The sequence below is a fragment of the Mustela erminea genome, chromosome 8 (genome assembly GCF_009829155.1).
Source record: "Mustela erminea isolate mMusErm1 chromosome 8, mMusErm1.Pri, whole genome shotgun sequence".
Classification (NCBI taxonomy): Eukaryota; Metazoa; Chordata; class Mammalia; order Carnivora; family Mustelidae; genus Mustela; species Mustela erminea.
This window is the reverse complement of record NC_045621.1, coordinates 71,011,863-71,034,512: the sequence shown is the minus strand read 5'-3', so window position 1 is coordinate 71,034,512 and position 22,650 is coordinate 71,011,863. Positions and strand designations below refer to the sequence as shown.

At 38.8% G+C, this 22,650-nt stretch overlaps 1 protein-coding gene across 5 annotated transcripts in view; it reads left to right on the top strand.

Annotated features, from left to right (window-relative positions):
• Positions 1-9,898: 9,898 nt before the first annotated feature.
• The window catches only part of LNPK (lunapark, ER junction formation factor), a 79,109-nt gene continuing 66,357 nt past the window's right edge, over positions 9,899-22,650 (top strand). For 2 of the 5 annotated variants that reach the window (XM_032356008.1, XM_032356011.1), the window contains exons 1-4: positions 10,378-10,520; positions 16,791-16,879; positions 18,421-18,462; positions 19,674-19,861. In XM_032356008.1, coding sequence (XP_032211899.1) covers positions 16,853-16,879; positions 18,421-18,462; positions 19,674-19,861 — 257 coding nt within the window. In that variant the 5' untranslated portion in view covers positions 10,378-10,520; positions 16,791-16,852. Of the gene's footprint in view, positions 10,182-10,374; positions 10,521-16,790; positions 16,884-17,990; positions 17,992-18,420; positions 18,463-19,673; positions 19,862-22,650 lie in introns of those variants that run through there. The other 3 variants (XM_032356013.1, XM_032356010.1, XM_032356012.1) reach the window with 3 other exon arrangements.

The window sequence follows — 22,650 nt, the reverse complement described above, 5'->3', positions numbered from 1 at the left end:
CTCCATATCCCCTTGTCCTCCATGCTATTTGTTATGCTCCACAAATAAGTGAAACCATATGATAATTGACTCTCTCTGCTTGACTTATTTCACTCAGCATAATCTCTTCCAGTCCTATCTATGTTGCTACAAAAGTTGGGTATTCATCCTTTCTGATGGAGGCATAATACTCCATAGTGTATATGGACCACATCTTCCTTATCCATTCGTCCGTTGAAGGGCATCTTAGTTCTTTCCACAGTTTGGCGACCGTGGCCATTGCTGCTATAAACATTGGGGTACAGATGGCCCTTCTTTTCACTACATCTGTATCTTTGGGGTAAATACCCGGTAGTGCAATGGCAGGGTCATAGGGAAGCTCTCTTTTTAATTTCTCGAGGAATCTCCACACTGTTTTCCAAATTGGCTGCACCAACTTGCATTCCCACCAACAGTATAGGAGGATTCCCCTTTCTCCACATCCTCTCCAACACACGTTGTTTCCTGTCTTGCTAATTTTGGCCATTCTAACTTGTGTAAGGTGGTATCTCAATGTGGTTTTAATTTGAATCTCCCTAATGGCTAGTGATGATGAACATTTTTTCATGTGTCTGATAGCCATTGGTATGTCTTCATTGGAGAAGTGTGTGTTCATATCTTCTGCCCATTTTTTGATATGATTGTCTGTTTTGTGTGTGTTGAGTTTGAGGAGTTCTTTTTAGATCCTGGATATCAACCTTTTGTCTGTACTGTCATTTGCAAATATCTTCTCCCATTCCGTGGGTTGCCTCTTTGTTTTGTTGACTGTTTCCTTTGCTGTGCAGAAGCTTTTGATCTTGATGAAGTCCAAAAAGTTCATCTTCGCTTTTGTTTCCTTTGCCTTTGAAGACATATCTTGAAAGAAGTTGCTTGCTGTGGCTGATATCGAAGAGATTACTGCCTATGTTCTCCTCTAGAATTCTGATGGATTCCTGTCTCACGTTGAGGTCTTTTACCCATTTTGCGTTTATCTTTGTGTACGGTGTAAGAGAATGGTTCAGTTTCATTCTTCTGCATATAGCTGTCCAGTTTCCCCAGCACCATTTATTGAAGAGACTGTCTTTTTTCCACTGTATATTTTTTCCTGTTTTGTCGAAGATTATTTGCCCATAGAGTTGAGGGTCCATATCTGGGCTCTCTACTCTGTTCCTCTGGTCTATGTGTCTGTTTTTATGCCAGTGCCATGCTGTCTTGGTGATCACAGCTTTGTAGTAAAGCTTGAAGTCAGGTAACGTGATTCCCCCAGTTTTATTTTTGTTTTTCAACATTTCCTTAGCAATTCAGGGTCTCTTCTGATTCCATACAAATTTTAGGATTATTTGCTCCAGCTCTTTGAAAAATACCAGTGGAATTTTGATCGGAATGGCATTAAAAGTGTAGATTGCTCTAGGCAGTATAGACATTTTAACAATGTTTATTCTTCCGATCCAAGAGCATGGAATGGTCTTCCATCTTTTTGTGTCTTCTTCAATTTCTTTCATCAGTATTCGGTAGTTCCTTGAGTACAGATCCTTTACCTCTTTGGTTAGGTTTATTCCCAGGTATCTTGGTGCTATAGTAAATGGAATCGATTCTCTAATTTCCCTTTCTGTATTTTCATTGTTAGTGTATAGGAAAGCCATTGATTTCTGTATATTGACTTTGTATTCTGCCACATTACTGAATTGCTGTATGAGTTCTAGTAGTTTGGGGGTAGAGTCTTTTGGGTTTTCCATATAAAGAATCATGTCATCTGCGAAGAGAGAGAGTTTGACTTCTTCATTGCCAATTTGGATACCTTTTATTTTTCTTTGTTGTCTGATTGCTGTTGCTAGGACTTCTAATACTATGTTGAACAAGAGTGGTGAGAGTGGGCATTCTTGTCGTGTTCCTCACAGCAACAATTCTTTTGCTCTGTCTTTATCTTCAGTTTTTCCTCTTTCTTCAGTCCTTAGACAAAATATGAGAGTCTCCCAGATCTTAAACAAAATATTAGCACACCAAATCCAGGAATATATAAAAAGGAAAATACACCTCATGGAACAGAGTATCAAGGTCAGAAACAAATCCACACATATATGATTACTTACTTGGTTTATGACCAAGATAGCACTGCAGGATAAGGTACAGAGGACAACCTGTCAGTAAGTGGTGCTGATTTAATTTTCCACATTGAGGTTGTGGGTAGGGGTAGGGAGACAAAAGGTGCTGTCCTTTCACCATTAATAAAAAAGTTAACTGCAGGCCTGCTTAGAACTAAATTTTAAAAGCAAAACAATACAATTTTAGAAGACAACAGAAGAGACTATCTTAATGATCTTAGAGTAGGAAAAGATCTCTTAAACAGGATACAGGCACCATTGCTCAAAGGAAAAGAGTGATAAATTTGATTCCACTAAGAATTTTTCATCAAAAGACATTATTAAGAGAGTGAAAAGGTAAGTCAGAATGGGAAAAAAAATATTTGTAACACATGTAATCAACCAAAGACTTATTTCCATATTCTGTAATCAATTAATAGAAATCAATAAGACAAATAACCCAATATAAAAATGGGAAAACACCTGAGAAATGGGGCAGTGCTTATATAAAAAGAAGCTATTCTTCGTTAAAGTAAGGGAAATGCAAACCAGTAGTTCAATAAGTAGGTATTACACATCCATTCAATTAGCAAAAATTAAAATGTTGGACAATTCAAGTGTTGAGGAGAAGGAGCAAAAGAAATGTTTTAATGTCACTGTTGGTTATATAAACTGGTAAAATTTATTTATCATAGCCTTTAAAAGCTGCCCTTGAATCAGGAATTCCATACCAGGGTAAAGATTCTATAGAAATCTGTGTTTTTGTGTTCCAAGATAAACACACACACACACACACACACACACACACACACACCAGCATTGTTCATAATAGCCCAAAGCTGGAAATAGCCTAAACCCATCAAGAGTAGAATAGATGAGTAAATTATGATATTTCCATGTAATATAGTAACCTACAGCAACAAAAATGAATGAACTAATAGATACATGTACATGGGTGAAACTTAAAGACATAACCTTGACCAAAACAATTCAAGACATGAGAAATACTCTTTGATTCTATTTACACAGGAGTTCAAAAACAAGCATAAGCTATATTTTTAAGAATGAGTAATTAGGGGGGCACCTGGGTGGCTCAGTGGGTTAAGCCTCTGCCTTTAGCTCAGGTCATGATCTCAGGGTCCTGGGATAAGGCCCCAAATTGGGCTCTCTGCTCAGCGGGGAGCCTGCTTCCCCCCCTCTCCCCGCCCCCTGCCTGCCTCTCTGCCTACTTGTGATCTCTCTCTGTCAAATAAATAAATAAATATATTTTAAAAAATGAGTAATTAGGAAGAAAGAATGTGAAGAAAAGCAGAAAGTAAATAGGCTAATAATCATGTGAGTGGTTATCTCTGGGCATTTGGGGGTTATAAGGGAAGAGGTACACTGGGTCCTTACGGGGTATTGGCAGTGTTTTGCTTTTTGACCCTGCGGGGTCACATGAGTGTTTGGGTTATAGTTTTCAAGTAGTACACTTCTATTTTATGAACTTTTCCTTGTTTGCCAAATTTCCATCACAAAAAATATCCAATCTTCTTTCTTCCCCACACTTCCTGATTCTTCTGGTTAGAAGCATCTACAGTGCCTCATAGAGACTTAGAGTTGTTATAGTAAGACTACAGAGAGTACAAACAATTTAGTCTTTAAAAACAGAAACACTTCTGAAGTAGGTTCTCAAGGATAAAAAAAGCTTTGACAAGAGTGAAACATAGCATTTGACCCTATTTTCCTTCTAGTTCTGTCCAGATTAGCTTAAAAAACTCCTGAACTGGGAGGAATATATGCATTGTAACTCTGAAGAAGATTGGGGATGGGGCAAGACAGGGAAGTATGAGGCTTGGTGGGAGTGATGGAGAGAGCAGTGTGGCACCTGGCTGGCTCAGTTGGTTGAGCATCTGACTCTTGATTTTGACTCAAGTCATGATCTCTGGGTCGTGAGATGGAGACTTGCATCGGGCCCCCTGCTCAGCTCATAGTCTGAGATTCTCTCTCTCCCTCTGCCCTTCTCCCGACTTGCTCTCTCTCAAATAAATAATAACTATAAATTATTATAAATAAATAGGTTTCATTTATTTGAGAGAAAGAGAGAAGGCCTGAGTGGGGGTGAGGGGCAGAGGGAGAGGGACAAGCAGACTCTGCTGACTGGGAGCCTGACGTGGGGGGTTCCATCTCCATCCCAGGACCCTGGGATCATGACTTGAGCTGAAGCCAGATGCTTAATAGACTGAGCCTCCCAGGCACCTCTAAAATTTAAAATAAATAAATAAATAGAGAGAGAGAGAGACAGCATCAGAGTTAGTGGAGTGCCATTTTGGTAGACACGGCCACAGCAGGAAGGCTGGGCTAAGAGCTTTCCTGCTGTGTCTTTCCTGTCTGCATATGTATCACCCAGCGAAGAATCCAGCTTGTCTCTGAACCGCCTGGTGGAGATCCTAGGACACCTCCGTCAGAGACAGTGGGTGAGATCTTAGACCACATGGTACTGTTTATTTTCCCTCTTTCCATTCCTCTCATCCCTTCTACCTCAGGCCCAAGAGTCTTTTTAAATTTAATTTTATTTATTATTATTTTAGATTTTATTTACTTATTTGACAGGAAGACATAGAGAGAGGGAACACAAGCAGGGGGAGAGTGAGAGGGAGAAGCCGACTCGCTGCTCAGCAGGGAGCCTGATGCGGAACTTGATCCTAGGACCCCAGGATCATGAACTGAGCTGAAGGCAGATGCTTAACTGACTGAGTCACCCAGGTGCCCCAAGAGTGCCCACTTTATTTTATTAAGTGCCTTGATAACTCTTATGTAGGTGACCTCTGGCACTGACTACCATTACCCAGAAAAACTTCCTGATAAGAAGAGTCACCAGAGACACTTGTTAAAAATCCAAATTTCTGGGCTCCATACCAGACATGTAGAATTAGAATCTCCAGGGAAGGGGCCTGAGAATTTGTTTTTTAAGCCAAGGCCCAGGTGACTCACAGAGAATTCTGGGAAATAGCTTTAAAGACTTCTACCTTTTATTTTGTTTTCCATAGTGTATTTACAAACAAAATATTTATTTATAATAAATAGTATTTTTTTTTTTTACATTTTGAAAAAAATAAGTACCATGTTGAAAAGGAAAGATTCCAAACTGTAAAATATATATATTTTTCCTCTAGCCCAGACTTCTCAGTGCTGGACAATAGATCTATTTACATGTCATCTCTCTCCTTGAAGTCACAAAAACATCTTAAACTCAACACGTTCAAAATGAGATCACCATCTTCCCTCAAACCCAACTCTCTTCGTGTTTCCATATCTCAGTGATAGCATTATTATCAACCCACCACGCCTAGCAGAGATCCCATCATCTCAGACTCCTTCCTCTTCTTTAACCCCCTGTCCATCCGAGTACTAACCAGGCTCAACCCCGCTTAGCTCCTGAGATCAGACGAGATCAGGCGCATTCAGTGTGGTATGGCTGTAGACTTCGGGGAGATTCAAATTAAAACCACATTGAGATACCATTTTATACCAATTAGAATGGCTAAAATTAACAAAGGGTAACCCTCTTATACTGTTGGTGGAAATTTAAGTTGGTACAGCCACTTTAGAAAACAGTGTGGAGTTTCCTTAAAAAATTAAAAACAGAGCTACCCTACGACCCAACAATTGCTCTACTGGTATTTACCCCAAAGATACAGATGTAGTGAAAAGAAGGGCCATATGTACCCCAATGTTCATAGCAGCAATATCCACAATAGCCATACTGTGGAAAGAGCCGAGATGCCCTTCAACAGACAAATGGATAAAGAAGAAGTGGTCCATACACACAAGGGACCAGCCATCAGAAAGGATGTATCCAACTTTTGTATCAACATGGATGGGACCGGAGGAGATTAGGCTGAGTGAAATAAGTCAAGCAGAGAAAGTAAATTACCATATGGTTTCACTTACTTGTGGAACCTAAGGAATAGCATGGAGGACATTAGGAAAATGGAAAGGAAAAGTGAAAGGGGGGAAATCAGAGGGGGAAATGAAACCAGAAAAGACTGTGGACTCTGAGAAACTAAACTGAGGGTTTTATTTTATTTATTTATTTATTTATTTATTTGAGAGAGAGACAGTGAGAGAGAGCATGAGCGAGGAGAAGGTCAGAGGGAGAAGCAGACTTCCCATGCAGCTGGGAGCCCGACGTGGGACTCGATCCCGGGACTCCGGGATCATGACCTGAGCCGAAAGCAGTCGTCCAACCAACTGAGCCACCCAGGCATCCCTAAACTGAGGGTTTTAAAGGGGAGGGGATAAGGGGATGGGTTGGCCTGGGTATGGGTATTAAGGAGGGCACGTATTGCATGGAGCACTGGGTATTATATGTAAACAATGAATCTGGGAAAAGTACATAAAAAACTAATGACATACTGTATGATGACTAACATAGCATAATAAAAAAATCTAAAATAAAAAAATAATCCCCAGTCCACTTCACTGATGTGGGTAACAAAAGCAGAAAGATTAAATTTCTGTACTACTTACAGCCCACTGACAAGTCCTTGAAACAGGCAGAGTAATCTTCCTCTAAGAGCTCACCTGCCTCAATGTTGACACTTTGCTCAGGGCAAAAGGCAATCTTAGCCTGACCCCGCAGGATCTTATGAGTATATATACTTTTAACATACAGAGATTCCTTTGGAAACATCCTTTATCTCTACCCCTCAACATATATATTAGCAATCATACTCCAAGCATCAGGCCCCACTGATACTCATCTGAAGGGTCTCATGACTGAGTTATAACAGTAATAAATGACCTTTTCCTAACAATAGACAGCCCCCTCAGGGTCCTGGAAACCTTATTTCCAAAATACCTTGATGGCTTGTACTGTCCCTAACTCCCTCCCAACTTGAAAGTTTGTAACCAGCTACCCCTCATGACCTCCCACCAACTCTTTCTGACCATGGGTCCTGTCCCTGTGCTTTAATAAAACCACCTTTTTGCACCAAAGATGTCTCAAGAATTCTTAAAAAAAAAAATTATTTGACAGAGACACAGCAAGAACACAAGCAGGGGGACTGGGAGAGGCTGAAGCAGGCTTCCTGCCAAGCAGGGAGCCCAAAGCAGGGCTCAGTCCCAGGACCCTGGGATCACAACCCGAGCTGAAGGCAGACACTGAGTCACCCAGGCGCCCCTCAAGAATTTTCTTCCTAACCCCAATATTTCCACATCACCCACCATATTTAATTCCATCTTCAAATCTTCTATTTTACTTCCTAAATTGTTCCATTTTCTCTACTTGTCTTTATCTCCTTGTGCCCACCCCAACATTTGAAATACCACCAACACTAACTACCACCCATAGACCCTAATTGGCCCTGTTCATATTCCCCCATTGCAGTTGGAATGAGCTTTTCAAAACACAAATCTGTTCAGGTTAATTCCCTTCTCTGTTTCTCAAGAAAAAGACAAACTGTCTCAGTACGGTCGGCAAGATCTGGTATCTAGTTTCATACTGTAACACTCTCTGTGTTCTCTGTGCTAGCAGCATTGGGCTTTCAGTCTCTCAGGCTTGCAGTGTTCTTCCCTGACGAAAGGTCTTTAGACATGATGTTCTCTGTTTCCTTTTCTTCATTTTTTCAGTATCTCATCCTTCAGATCTCCAATCCAGTATGACTTCAAGGAATTTTTCCCTAATGTTTCTGACCAGTTTAATGAATGACCCTCTTATAAGCTCTCATAGCACATATGTCTTGTAATTTTCATTTATTCCTTTAAATAAGTGTGGTTTACTTATTTGTTGAATTAGACCTTTTAGCATTCCTTTAACTAGAGTAATTTGTTTCCTTTCTCATCTTCTCGTGTTTTCCTTTTTAAAAAATATTTTATTTATTATTTAACAGACAGAGACACAGCAAGAGTGGGAATACAAGCAGGCGGAATGGGAGAGGGAGAAGCAGGCTTCCTGCTGAGCAGGGAGCCTGATGCAGGGCTAGATCCTGGGACCCTGGGACCACGACCTGAATCCAAGGCAGACGCAGAAGTATAGTGTTACGACTAACGACTGAGCCACTGGGTGACCCTTCTGGTGTTTTCCTGATTTCACTTTCTTAGAATCTATCCCAGGACAGTTTTAGGATTAGTAGGGAATAATTCTTTAATATCTGGACTCAGCTGAAGCACCACCTTCATTGGTTTTCCATATCCTCTCTGGCTGCTGCTGCTTTCTCATTTTTCACTCTCTTGAACATTTGCCTCTATCATAGTACTTATTTACCCTGTATTTTTTGGTTTGTTTTCTTGAAGGTTTCTCTCGCTAGTGTTAGCTGTTTTAGGGCAGCTCTGTTATTTATCTCTGCATCCTTACACTTAACACAGGATTTTGTCCTCAATATTTGGTCTTCCCTCACTGCCTGACAAAGTGTTTAATATAAAAGAGGCAGACATATAGTGTTACTTTCAACAATATACATATTTCTATTCAATTTCCCCATCTGAAAAATGATACCTAAAAAGTTGTTTGATTTAAAGTGCTACTGATTCAATACATCTCACCCTCCCCTTCTCAGGCCTAGTCTCTCCTCTTCTGGAGCAATTAACTAGGAATTTTGTCTCAGGATTAGGTTTTTGGGATATCTGGCACCTGGCTAGCTCTTCTTTGTTTCCCCCACCCTGTTTCTTTCCCCCTTTACAACAGACCATGATGGCTCAGTTAAAACTAGAGAACAAATCACTAGCAAGTAGAAAATATTTCTTCCCTGTTCTCTTAGAAAAGGATACTCCTGAGGTGAGGAGATATATTTGCATTAACTGCACAGGCCTTTTAAAAATATGCTTTGAAATAGCAAAGGATGAAAAATGAATGGTTAAATTTTCATATTGAAATAGATGAAATGTTTTCCTATTTTCTTCTAGATTTGTAAAATACCTGACTCAGAGTGCACAAGAAGTAAACTTTGGCCCCCCTCTTCCCTTCATCCTTTCAAGCTTACAAAGCTGTAACTAAAGATTTAGCAGTGAGGATAAACAACTCCACAGTGAATTATCTGGTAGCTTCCAGTATATTATTCTTACCAATCAGATCCTATGCTCAATTTCTTAAATCTTTAAAAAAAAAAAAAAAGGGGTGCCCGGGTGGCTCAGTGGGTTAAAGCCTCTGCCTTCGCCTGGGGTCATGATTTCAGGGTCCTGGGATGGAGCCCCACATGGGGCTCTCTGCTCGGCAGGGAGCCTGCTTCCCCGCCCCCCCCCCCCCCACTTGTGATCTTTGTCTGTCAAATAAATAAATAAAATCTTAAAAAAAAAATCCTATGCTCAATTTCTTACTTCACCTTACCTGGTTGCTTTGCCAAAGTTTACATGTAGCACATGAAAACAATGCCACTCTTCAAAAACTATGGAAAATTTAAAAACATGTAGGTAAATAAACAAAATAGAAAAACCCCATGAAAAATGTTGACACAAAGGGTTAAAACATGTCCCAGAGGTAAACCATGACCAAAGCTTTTGCTTGCTTTTCAACCCTTCTTCACTGTTTACCTTGTGTGGTTCAAGATCTTTTGTTATTTAGACTTTTCACTTCCAGGTGACTAGGAAATCGAACGCTCTCTAGCCAATGTTTCAAATCTGGAGTGAATGCAGCCTGGGTGGTTTATTCGTGGGCCCACGTATCACGACCTTTTGAGTTCAGAGTTTAACGATAGAAAACTCGGCTTATGTTATCTAAGGGCTTGATATCATCATCATCTGGCATTTGAAGCTTACCACACACGGGTGAGGTAAGCGTCCTGTCATCAAATGACCCTTTTTGACGTCCACGAGTGATGAAAGCCTCAAGCACTTCTGGAGTCTAGGCTGAATTTTCTCCATCGTTTTGTTTGGGAACCGGCCTCTTCTAAGCTGTGTGGTTTTATCAACTTGCTCTGCGGCCGGCTGCATGACCGCGGATCGTGGGATCCTTTAAGGAGGAGTCCTTGCCAGACGCACCCATCTCCACCCTCAACCCCACTCGTCTCTCTCCCCGCGGTCTAGGACCACCAGGATCGGTTTCGGGGTTGTCTTTCTCCAGTGAGAGCTGGGAGAACAGGCTTGCAAAGAATAAGAGGAGGCAGAGGAAAAGAAGTAACAGTTGCGGTAAGACTCATAATAAATGGCAGTATACACCCCCGAGACGCCACGATGAGCACCCTACTTAGCCGCGGAAGCCTGAGGGACAAGCGCCCTCCGGCCAACCGCCCGACTGGCCCGCCCCAACTGCCCGCCCTGGTCACCGTCACGTGACCGGGGAGCGGCGCGCGCCGGCCGTGGCGCCGATTGGCCCGCGGCGGGAGCGCGGGGTTTGATGGGAAGGAGTTGGCCGGGCCCATCGCTCTGTCGGTGGCGGCTGCTGCCTGCTTTGGAGGCAGGCTGCGCGGTGGCCGCCGAAGCTGGCAGACGTGGACGCAAGCGCCGGGCTTTGCCCGCTTCTTGCAGGTAAAACGTTCAAAATGAGGGCAGTTGGGAGGGCTTGGCAGGGGGGAAGCGCGCTGGGCTCTTCTCGGGGAGATAGCTCCGGTTTCCCTGCTTGCCTCTCCCGGGCGCCCCCGCCCCATTCCGAGTGGCCTGAGAGCTCTGCGGCGGCTGCTAGTGCGACTCCCGCCGGGCTGCGCGCTGACCAACGTCGCCTCCTGCTCCCCTTGATTTCCCAGCAAAGTGCCAGGGGTGACTCTGGAGTAATAGAGAACCCTTTTGGCCACCACCCGCCCCCACCTCCCGCAACGGGAAGGTAGTTTCCCAGCCTTGTTGTCAGAGAGACCGCGGGGTGAATAGGTTGAGCTGAGCATCGGCTCTTTGGCCCACCTATGTCGAGACGAAGGGTCAGAAGGTTCAACGCTAAGCTGTCGCTTGGAGTATTTTGTCCATCTCTTTTTGTCTGAGTTGTGCGGAGGCGCCACGAATTGGACGGGTCGGGAGAGACGGAAAACTGTCAGTGTCATGCTGCTCGGCCCAGGCATGTGGGCGTGGACTACGAGGTGCTTAGAGAAGCCTGTCTGCTGCCGCTGTCCTTATTTGAGGGAAGGTGGGCGGTGTAAGGGGTGGAGGAAAGGGCGAGGTTGCGTAGGTGCCACAGGCACGTCCCGAGGAGAAGAGCAGATCTGAACGACATCTGTAGTTGAATTGATGGCTGGCTCGGTTGGTGGAGTATGGGACTCTTGATGGGGGGTGGGGGTGGGGGTTGTGAGTTCGGGCCGCATTGGATGTAGAGATTACTTAAAAATAAAAATCTTTAAAGAATAGTTTAATTCTTTAATATTGTGTATGACGATTGAGAGAGTTGGTATTAGTGAACTCAGTTTTGCTGATGGTGACCTCATGGTAGTAAAACCCGTGACTCACGGAGTTTTCCATGTTCCGCTTTTCCCAGTTGGCGTCTGGTTTATGTCAATTGTTTTCTCCTATCTCTTTGGCCTGGGTGTCACCATGAATATAACTGACCCTGTTCAACAGCAGTGTGTGTGCATGTGAGTAAGCTTGGCTTCAGGCATGTGTTCAAACTGGCAGGGAATGGCAGGGAGCGATAATCTCTTGTTCTCAGCAGCCCCCATAGTTCCATTTCAGGAGGAAGTTGATTTTGAACACGTTTTTAAAAACAAGAGTGCATTTAAAATTAGAATGTTAAGTTTCTCTGTCACCTGTTAAGATTAGCTCACCGCTCTTAAAAAATTTACGGTGTTTATATATTTTTAACTTGATAGAGAATCTAAGAAGTTATATGGCTATCAACCAGACATGATTTAATATCCAGATCTTTCTACTTAAATAGGCATTTTTTGGTAGTGTTTAGTTCAGAATGGACATCAACTTACCATGAAGACCATGGTAAATCAGCGTATAATAAAAGTGCTTTTAGAGGTGTACTTCTTTTCAGTAATTTTATTTTTGATCAATAAATATGGTGATTTAGGACATTTTAGAATTGCTTTTTCAGTTAGAATAATTGAAAGAGTTCTAGAACAAATCACTTTTAATCTTGAATAGTACAATAGAGAGGTACTGTTGATGGTGACTGAGTACTTTGCACTTAGGTTTGGAACTTGATAAACATAAAAGTTAACTTTCTTTGCTGTTTTAATGGAAGAATATGCAGAGTATATATATTTTTTATATACTAGAGCACATGAATACAATTTCCATTAAAATACAAACTAATTTATTTTTCCAATTTTAAAATTATGAAAATAGGTACCTTTTTTTTTTTTTTTAAGATTTTATTTATTTGACAGAGAGAGAGGGAACGCAGGCAGGGGGAGTGAGAGAGGGAGAAGCAGGCTTCTGGCTGAGCAGGGAGCCTGAGGTGGGGCTGGATCCCAGGCCTCTGGGATCATGACCTGAGCTGAAGGCAGACACTTAATGACTGAGCCACCCAGATGTCCCCCAAGTAGGTACTTTATAAGAAGTTAGAAAGGTTCTGTGTGAGGAGTATTGTCTGTACTACATGTGCTTCCTGATAAATAATGATAATAATGGCTAAGATTTATTATGTGCTCACTACTTGTTGGACACTGTTCCAAGTGATATTTAATTTCATTTTATTCACACAACAGTTCTGTGAAGTGTAGATATTTTCGCCACTATGTAAATGTAGAAACTGAGGTTAGAGAGTTTAATTTACCTCAGATCACATTGTTAGTATGCATCTGAGCCATATTTTGATTCAGACCCTTTTTACTCCATTATTTTATTTCTTATAAAGACTTATTTATTTTAGAGAGAGAGTGGGGTGTGGCAGGGGAGTTGAGGAGCAGAGGGAGAGAGAATCTTAAGCAGACTCTGCACCTTTCACAGAGCCCCACGACCTTGAGATCACAACCCCAGCCAAACCAAGAGTCAGACGCTCAACCAACTGTGCTATCCAGGTGCCCCTCCATTATTTTAATATGATTTGAAGTGAGCTGAAAATTTAAGAACAACATGACCCAAGGTTTTAAATTCTGATGCCCAAACCTGAGTGTGAATATCAGTTAGTAGGACACATTGAAATAATATAGTGGGTATTATTATTTATTGAAAAACACATTAGATGTATCCAGCTCTTAAGGTCATGTCAGATGCCATTGTGATATCAGAGTGAAAAGAGACTACATATTCGTGGAAGAGTTCTTGGGGATAAGCCATTTGAGACTGAGCAATCTGTCCACTCAAGGGCAAACATTGATTTATGCTTCAGAAAGAAATGCTAGTTATTTGCTTCCCATATATCTTGCGTGTGTTGGAAGAGATGGACTAGGAAAAGGCAATGACCACAGCAGTAAAAACAATTTGTTTTGAGAAATTAGTTATATGTTGGGCACTGCTGTAAATACTTTCAAATGCATTATGTCATCATTTCAGCGTTTCAAAATTTAAGAGTGTCCTTAACTATCCCTCTTTTCCTGAAGATACTGAGTAACTGAGAGGTTAAGTAACTTATTTGCCCAAGGTTTCATAGTAAGTAATGGGCCACAGGAATTGGAGGTAAGATGTTCGTGTGGCAAGGAGGGAAAAAGTGTTTGAAAATAGAAGAGGTATGAAATTAAAGCTATATAGAAAGACTGAGTGTTATGTTTCATATCTGTTGGAAAGTACTACCATTACATGAGTATTATAGCAAATCAGCTTCTTTAATAAATACAGGAATTTGGAATTTTAGGAAAATTGCTGGAACAATGAAGGTTAACTCATTCTTTGATTATGATCCTGAAAGCATGGATAGGCATTTAATGACTATTTACCCTAATGTTGTTTTAGAGGACAAATCTTAAAGCATAATACTCTGCTTCAGGGATCTTAAAGACTAAGCCATAGTTTGAGTCATTAACTTCAAAACAATTCTCCAAGCAAATAATTGATGTCAAGGTTGGTATTAATTGCAATATTATGCAATATTTCATATTACACTTAAAAAGTGATGTGCAGTAAACAAGTAAAGGCAGTACTTGCAGACTTTCAGTACCAATTCTGCCCCTTGCAGGTGCTAGCTGCCAAAATGATTTGGCAAATCATTTAGCTTTTCTTCCATGCAGATTTAAGCATTCAGATTTAATCAAATGAGGAGTTGGGCCACATGATACACTGTACCAACACTGTCTCTTGTGTTTATAACTTACTTTCCACTTCAGTAGCTTTGTTTACCAGCGATTTGAGAATGTCAGAGGTGCTTTCATGTATTTGATATATAAATATTCCAATCTAATTTATACAAAGCAAACTTTAATTTTGATTTTATGTTATTGAGAATAACTATTTGCTTCATAAAAAGCCACAACTAAAATCCTGTGTCTGGCTATGCTACTTAGTATTTTTGGAAGCAAATTTCTTCATTTCCCTAGCCTCAGTTTCTGACATTTATAAAATGGGATGATAATGGTATCTAAATAATAAAATTCATGTAAAGCATTTGTTTTAGGGCATACCAGAGATAAAGTATTTATCAAATATTTAACTGGTATCTTTACTGTTGTCATTACTTTTTTTAAATGTTGTTTTAAAAAATTATTTATTTATTTATTTTTTAGTGAACTATACCCCCAACATGGGGCTTGAACCCATGACCCCAAGATCAAGAGTCCCATGCTCTATCGACTAAACCAGCCAGGCACCCCTGTTATTACCTTTAAATATTAAAAATTCCAATTTTTAATATGTATAAACTTAACTCGGAGGCATATAACTGTTACAAACCAAAATGTGTAGGTCAGTTATATATAAAACACTGTGCTAGTTACCATACAGTTAGTTCCCAAACACTATATACTTTTAAAGTACCAAGTTCAATGGTTCATATAAATCGCCTCCAAACCAGTCACCTTTCTTGGTGAGTATTTTTAGCATCTTAAGAAGGTTTTAAGATATATTTAATGTTTCAACTGAGAGATTTATACTTCTATTCATTAAAGTTTCTGGATTTCCTACCACCGCATTTTAGAAATTTGAATACTGAGTTAATATTGAAGGATTAATAGATCTTAGGTTGCAATTTAAATGTGACTTGTAACATTCGTTTATAAACACCAAAACTTTTTAGGACAGTTCATAGCTATTTCTGGTCCTAGAAATCACTTTGTAAAGTGGAAGTATTTGTAATTAGGATCTTTGTTATTTCTCTAACCAAGAAAGTCCAAGATTGGTATGCCTTATGCTAATTCTAATCTGTAAAGAGTGTTGCAGAGTGAATGTATTTCCTTAGTACTGGCATCATTTTTTATTACATTAATGGTCTTAAAAAACCTGAGAATTATGGCGTAACTTCTTTTGTGTGTGGAATGAAGTAGTTTTATACACTGAGAGTATCTAACTATTTCTAGTAAAAATATGTAAATTTGAAAGTATACTTTCACTATTTCTATATAAAAGAATAAAAAAGATCCATAATTTTGGGCTGCTAAGTTGATTTAGAATCTAAGATGGCTGATACATTTTCATCCACATGGTAATATTGTAATACATTTCAGAGTCATAGAAAAATAATTATAAGAAGGACATAGATACATAGCTAGCTCACATGAAGGTCAACTGGCTTTAGAGACTTAAACACAATTTTTTTTTTAAGATTTTATTTATTTATTTGACACAGAGAGAGAGTACAAGTAGGGGGAGTGGCAGGGAGAGGGAGAAGCAGGGTCCCACAGAGCAGGAAGCCCAACGTGGGCCTCAATCCCAGGACTCTGGGATTATGACCTGAGCTGAAGGCAGACACCTAACCAACTGAACCACTCAGCTGCCCCAACTTAGACACAATTTCAGAGAGAAATGTTTGAGTATTGGATCAGTATTGAACAGACTGGAAGTCTGAAGATAGGGTAGTTTGTGTGGTTTTTGTTTGTCTCCTTTTTTTTTTTTTTAAATTAGAGAGAGAATGACAGAGGGAGAGGAAGAGACAGAATCCCAGGCAGGCTCCATAACCAGCACAGAGCCCAACTCAGAGCTCCATCTCACACCCTGAGATCATGCCCTGGCTGAAATAGAAAGTTGGATGCTCAACCCACTGAGCCCCCCAGGTGTCCCTGAAGATAGTAGCTTTGAATCCTGTTACTTCTGAGCCAATCACTGAATGTCTTTTCACTTAATTTTCTTATCTGTAAAATGGTAATAATGAAGGCTATCCTGTGAAGTGCTGGTATATTAAGTCTAATTTACAGAAAAGAAAATTAAAGCTCAAAAAGCATTAAATGATTTGCTCAAGCTCACTAGTAGTCTTGTAACCTTTATTTTCTTAGTCAGAATCCATGGGCTTTGTGTTATTACTTGTAAAATAACATTATTCTAAACATTGTAAGATACCCCTAATTCTGAATAACTAGTTTAGTTGGGAGACAGCTGAATGATGGAAACGTTGTATCTAAGAATGTAGAATGAAAGTAGTATGGTAAAACTTTTCTTAGAACATTAGGGGCCTATTTTATTTATTTTTCCCACTCACGAGGGGACTTACTTTAAGGAACAGCAAGTTGCAAAGTGGTATGAATATACACTCCTAAAATGCCTTGCCTTTTTAAAAGCCTTTTCAGCTATATTTTCACTTTTAAATGTGTCCTGGCATGCAAGAAGGGATTTCTTGAAGGGTAGATTTTATCCCAAGACTATCTGAACTGAACTTCCACATAAACGGAGTTCAAAGAAATTAATATTGTATAGTATTTTTAGGCAGTATCGCAACATCTAAATTTTAGAGTGGGTATAGTGTGTGTTTAACTTAAATTTTTTAAATACTTGCTTTATTTATAGTTGTGAATTCCTTTGGACAATTGATGATATTTATCACTGTGCTCATCTTCTACACATAAAAGATGGGTGGATTATTTTCTCGATGGAGGGTAAGTTTTCTTTACATCCAATTCTTAGTCTAATATAAAGTGTCATATAAACCTACTTGTAAAGTCTCCTTTGTGCTATAGCCTTGAGTAGAGCTTGATATTACCCCTAATTCTATTTAATTTTCTTCTCTGATGAATTAGTTGTATATTTGGACTTTAATAGTTCTACTTGCTATATAGGTATCTTAATGACTGTTTAACATGATTATTTCACTTTGACTTGTGGATTATTTTAATTTATTTATGCATTCACATGCAAATGGTTGTATTTTCTTGTTTTCTTCTTATATTGCCTACATTTCAACCTTACTTGAAAAATAGTTGAAATTACTGTTATTGTTGAACTATTTGAAATTATAGTTGTATGCTGTGTAACACTTAATGTTTTTATGGGCTATATCTTTTATTATGTATTTGCTGAAGTCATACTAAGTATACTTTTAGGAGTTAAAGCTTAAAGAAAATTTGAAATGCAGTTTGATTTTATTGGTTAAGGCTTTAGAGGAAGTATCTCCTATTTAGTGCTATAAAATATAAAATATATTAATAAATGTTCTTTTCTAATATGAGAGAGGATAGTGTAGTCTCAGAGAAATTACTTTGCTTATTTTTAACTCCTTTTTACCATAAGGAGTCTTGCAATACTTGGTAGACTAATTTTTGGACTGTTATGGAAATGCTTTGTTTTGGATTGATATTCTGTTGACTCTCTGCTCCTCCCTTTAAAACTCTATTACAGTTCTGCTTGAGGAGCAAATTTGTCTACCTTTCCTTTGTCTTTGTTAGGTTGAACCATATGAAATCACCAATATTCAACTGTTTTGACTTACATAAAAAGCAATTTCATATGGTTCAACCTAATGTTAAAAACTCTTATGGGAACTATAATGAATTGATATCCACTGCCCTCTTATGTTATTGAGTATATAATTGGTATTGTATGAGACATTTTGTATGAGATATTTTGGCTGGTTTTTATTGTGGGTGCATAAAAAATACTTTTAGCAAACTGCTATAATGAAGTATTCTTAGATGTCTTTTAAAAATCTGATCTTCAGAAAAATACTTTAGGAATTCAGAATGAAGGTAAACTGTTGATTTTGACTTTCAGAGTCCTAAGTGAACTTTTAGCAATAGTAGATCAGACCATCTTTAGTCTTGAGCTTTTAAATATATGATTTCTTTTGAATAAATTTTTCTTGGAGGAAAACTTTCTCTATAAAAGCATGTTCTATTGGGATTAGGAATGGTAGAAATTAAAAAAAAAAAAAAGAATGGTAGAAATTGAGCTGTTGGAGTTGAAAGCACCTTTAGGACTAAAAACCCAAGTAGGAAAATGCTTACTTCTGTAACCGTATGTAGTTCTGTTTATAATTATAATTTTATTTAAATCTAAATCTCATTAATAAACAAGAATACATATTACTTGAGATTTGAAAAAACTTATTTTGAATTAAATGTTCTTTTATGATTTTATAAGTCAAAGTGTTTCTAAGTTTGCAGTAACAAATTTTAATGTCTTATATCTGTTTTTATAACAGACAAAACCTTCAACTGTAGAAGTTCTGGAAAATATAGATAAGGTATGATTTTTGGCTCTGGGGTGTTTTAATTCATCTTGGGTATTGCATAAATATTATTTTAGTATAAGTATATTATTTTGGAGACTGGATCTGGCTTGGGAATTTAGAGATATAGAGTTAGCCTGAGAACTTTAATGTTATATCTAAAAAAAAAAATCAGAAATCTCTCAGGGACTTAAGAAGTCTGTATCACTAGAACCTGTTAGTATGAAATTAGATTAGATGTATAGAATGGTGTAAAACAATGTTGCAGATGGGATGAAGTAGATTATAAAATAGTCTGCAATAGTTTTATCAGTCCAAAAACTTCATAAACTTCATTATCAAAAGTGCCTGTTGCTTAGGAATATCAAGAGTGGTGAATAAATAGATTGAAAGACTCTAGTATGGGTCAGTGTTTTCATTTTTATTAACTCTTTCTTTTTGTAGCCAGATTTTTAAAATTAATTGATTAATTTCTAGCCATTTTTTTAGACCTTGTACAGCGAGAATTATTATTTAGTTTAAGAAGTACTATTTATTGGTGTCAATTCCATGCTTGATCTTTGCTAATTTGGTAGGTCAAAAATAGTATCTTAATTTTTTTAAAATTTATTTTTAAAGATTTTATTTATTTGTCAGAGAGAAAGAAAATGAGAGAGTGAGCATAAGCAGGGCGGGTGGCAGCCTCCCTGCTGAACAATGATCCTGACGTGGGGCTCGATCCCAGGACCCTAGGATTATGGCCTGAGCTGAAGGCAGATGCTTAACCTACTGAGCCACTCAGGCATCCCTTAATTTTGCATTTGAAATAGTGATTTGTTGGGGCGCCTGAGTGGCTCAGTCCTTAAGCATCTGCCTGCGGCTCGGGTCATGGTCCCAGGGATTGAGCCCCACATCAGGCTCCCTGCTTGGTGGGAAGCCTGCTTCTCCCTCCCCAACTCCCTCTGCTGTGTTCTCTCTCTCTCTGCCAAATAAATAAATAAAATCTTTAAAAACTAAAATAAAATAAAATAGTGACTTGTCAGAATAAGCATTTTCATATGTTTTTAATTTTATTTCTAATTTTCTTTTTCATATTATGTTCTTTTTAAAAATATTAAGATATATTTCATTGACTTTTCAGAGTTCTTCATAAATAATCGATCATTTAAAAATTTTTTGTTACTATTTTGATTTCTTTATGAAATTTGAGATTCAATTCAATAATATAAAACAATTTCTCTTAACAGGAAATTCAAGCATTGGAAGAATTTAGGGAAAAAAATCAGAGATTACAAAAATTATGGGTTGGAAGATTAATTCTCTACTCTTCAATTCTTTATCTGTTTACATGTTTAATTGTATATTTGTGGTATCTTCCTGATGAATTTACAGCAAGACTTGCCATGACACTTCCATTTTTTGCTTTTCCATTGATGTAAGTAAATTGTTCTTTCAGTTGACTTTCCTCTTTTTGACCGGTTAAAATGTATTCAGTATCTCGTTATTGTGAAATAGTAATGTTTCAGATTGAGTAAATTTGCTTTTTTTCCTTTTGCAAAGCATTTCTTTAAAAAAGTAAACCAACTTTGTGTGTTAAACCTTAATTTACAATTCAGGAATTGAATTGTAGGAATATGACTGAGTGAGGAATATGACTCAGTGACTTTAGTAATAATGGCTCTATATGGGAATCTTTTGTAATTCTCTAAAGATGGTCATGTGCCACCCCCCCCACCCCCCTTACCCCCACCCAGGGGTATAGGGCAAGGAGTGGGCATTTCAGATTGTGGGTAGTTGTAAGTGAGAGAAGGTTTGTAAAACAAACAAACAAAACAAACAAAAAACTGCCCCAGTGATTCTGAATATATTACAATCATCCATTCTCTTTTCCTCTCTTTTCAGTCACTGCTATAAAGCAACTGACCCTTATAGCAATATTTTATAATATAGCATTTTACCGAAGGTGTGTCATGTTTGAGACTGTGGAGAGACAGATGAATAAGAAATTGGTTCATTCACTCTATAAACATTTATAAGTAGCAGTTTTGTAGGTGTGGGAATATAATGGTGTATGGTATACAAAGACAAAATCTCTGAATGTAGATCTTAGGCAGCGTACATTAAATTAAGTAGTAAGTATGATGCATATTATGAAAGAGAAGTGTCACATGCTATGGGAACACTTAACAGAGGCTCTAACACTATCTGTGGTGGAGGTGGGGGTCAGGGAAGTCTTTGTATTCATTTTCTATTGTTCCCACAAGTTTAGCCGCTTAGAGCACACCCATCTGTTGTATCACAGCTTGTGTAGATCAGAAGTCCAGGTGGCTTGACTAGGGTCTCTGCTAAAAGTCTTGCAGGCCTAAATCAAGGTACTCAGTCAGTTGGACTGGGATCTTACATGGAATCTTTTAGGGGGAGAATCTTCCAGGTTTAGTCAGGTTGCTTGCTGACTTGTGCCGCATCTCTCTGACTTCCAATTCTGCCCTCAGCCCAGAGAAAGCTCTGCCTTTCAGGGTTTAACTGATTATATTAGACCCATCAGGATAATCCAGGATAATCTCTCTTGCTTAGAATCAGCTGAGTAATACTTAATTATATTTGGGAAGTCCTTTCACAGCAATACCTAGATTACTATTTGATTGTATAACAGAGGATGGAAATCTTGGGGAGGAAGAGAGATAGCTTTAGATTTATGCCTACCATAGCCTCCCTGAGGAAGTGGCCTTTGAGTTTGAGACCCAAAGGATGATTATGTGTTGCAAGGGTGGTGTGACTTGGTGGATAATCCTTTAGGTGGAAGGAACAGCATATATGAAAGCCATGAGGGGGAATAGAGAATGGTAGGTTTAAAGAATTGAAAGAAGGCCAAAGACTGGTTTATAGGGAAAGTCTGGGTGGTTAGGCAACGAGTATTTCTTGTGGGCCTTATAATGCATGATAAGGATTTTAAGACTTAATCTAAGAGTAATGGGAAGCCATTGAAGTTTTTTTTTTTTTTTAAGATTTTATTTATTTGTCAGAGAGAGAGAGGGAAAGAGAGCGAGCACAGGCAGACAGAATGGCAGGCAGAGGCAGAGGGAGAAGCAGGCTCCCTGCCCAGTGAGGAGCCCGATGTGGGACTCCATCCCAGGAGTCCCACTGTGATCATGACCTGAGCCGAAGGCAGCTGCTCAACCAACTGAGCCACCCAGGCGTCCCAACCATTGAAGTTTTTAATGAAGGAATATGATGTGATCATACTGTTATTTTGAAAATACTGAGGCTACACCATGGAGAATAAATTAGAGGGGAATAAGAATGGTTCTAAAGCAGCAAGTTAGGTTATTACAGTTGTCTGGGGAAAAATGAGTGACAGTGATTTGCTATTGAGTGGAGGCAGGAGAGTGGAAGAGAAGCAGATGGGCTGAATGAGACTTGAATGAGTATTGAAGTCTTAGGAGGTACAATTGAGATAGTATGGAGAGGTTCTTGATTCAGTGGGTGTGAGGTGAGGGGGAATAATTGCATCAAGGATAGAATTTAAATGTATGGCTTGGGAAATTTGTTTGATGGTAGTGTCATTTGTCTAAATAGGGAATACCATCTAAATAGGGACTCCTATGATGAAGAACAGGTTTGCTCACTGAGACTAAAATACCTGTTTCTATTTAGACAAGTAGAATGACTAAGTATGAGTATGAAGCTCAGGAGATAAATTTGAATGGGAGATATTAATTTAGGATTTGGCAGCTTATTAATGTTAAACAGAGCCACCATCTGTTCATTCGGTAAATATTGGGCACCTGCGGTGTGTTCAGTCTTGGGCTAGACCTTCGTGATTGAGAAATTAGTGACAAGATCTCTGCCTTCATGGAGCTTACATTCTATGGGGGATTGAACAGATAAAAAATGAGAGACAAGTGAACAAAGAAGTGCAGTGAAGAAAATAAACAGGGTGATATAGAGAGGAACAGTCCCTCTTTTGAGAAGGTGGTATTTGAGTTGAGAACTAATGTATGAGAAAGAACCAGCTTGGAAAGAGTTGGAATTTATGGAAGATTATTTATATATACAGTATATAATAGCATATGAATCCATAGAGAGATGTAAGAACAGATTATCCTCAAAGTATTAATGGAAATTCTCTTTGGGTAGTCATTCTTAGTAGTTGTTTCTTTCCATATGGTTTTTTGGTATTGTTTGAATTTTTTACATCAATGTGTTCTTCAAATCCTAAAAACA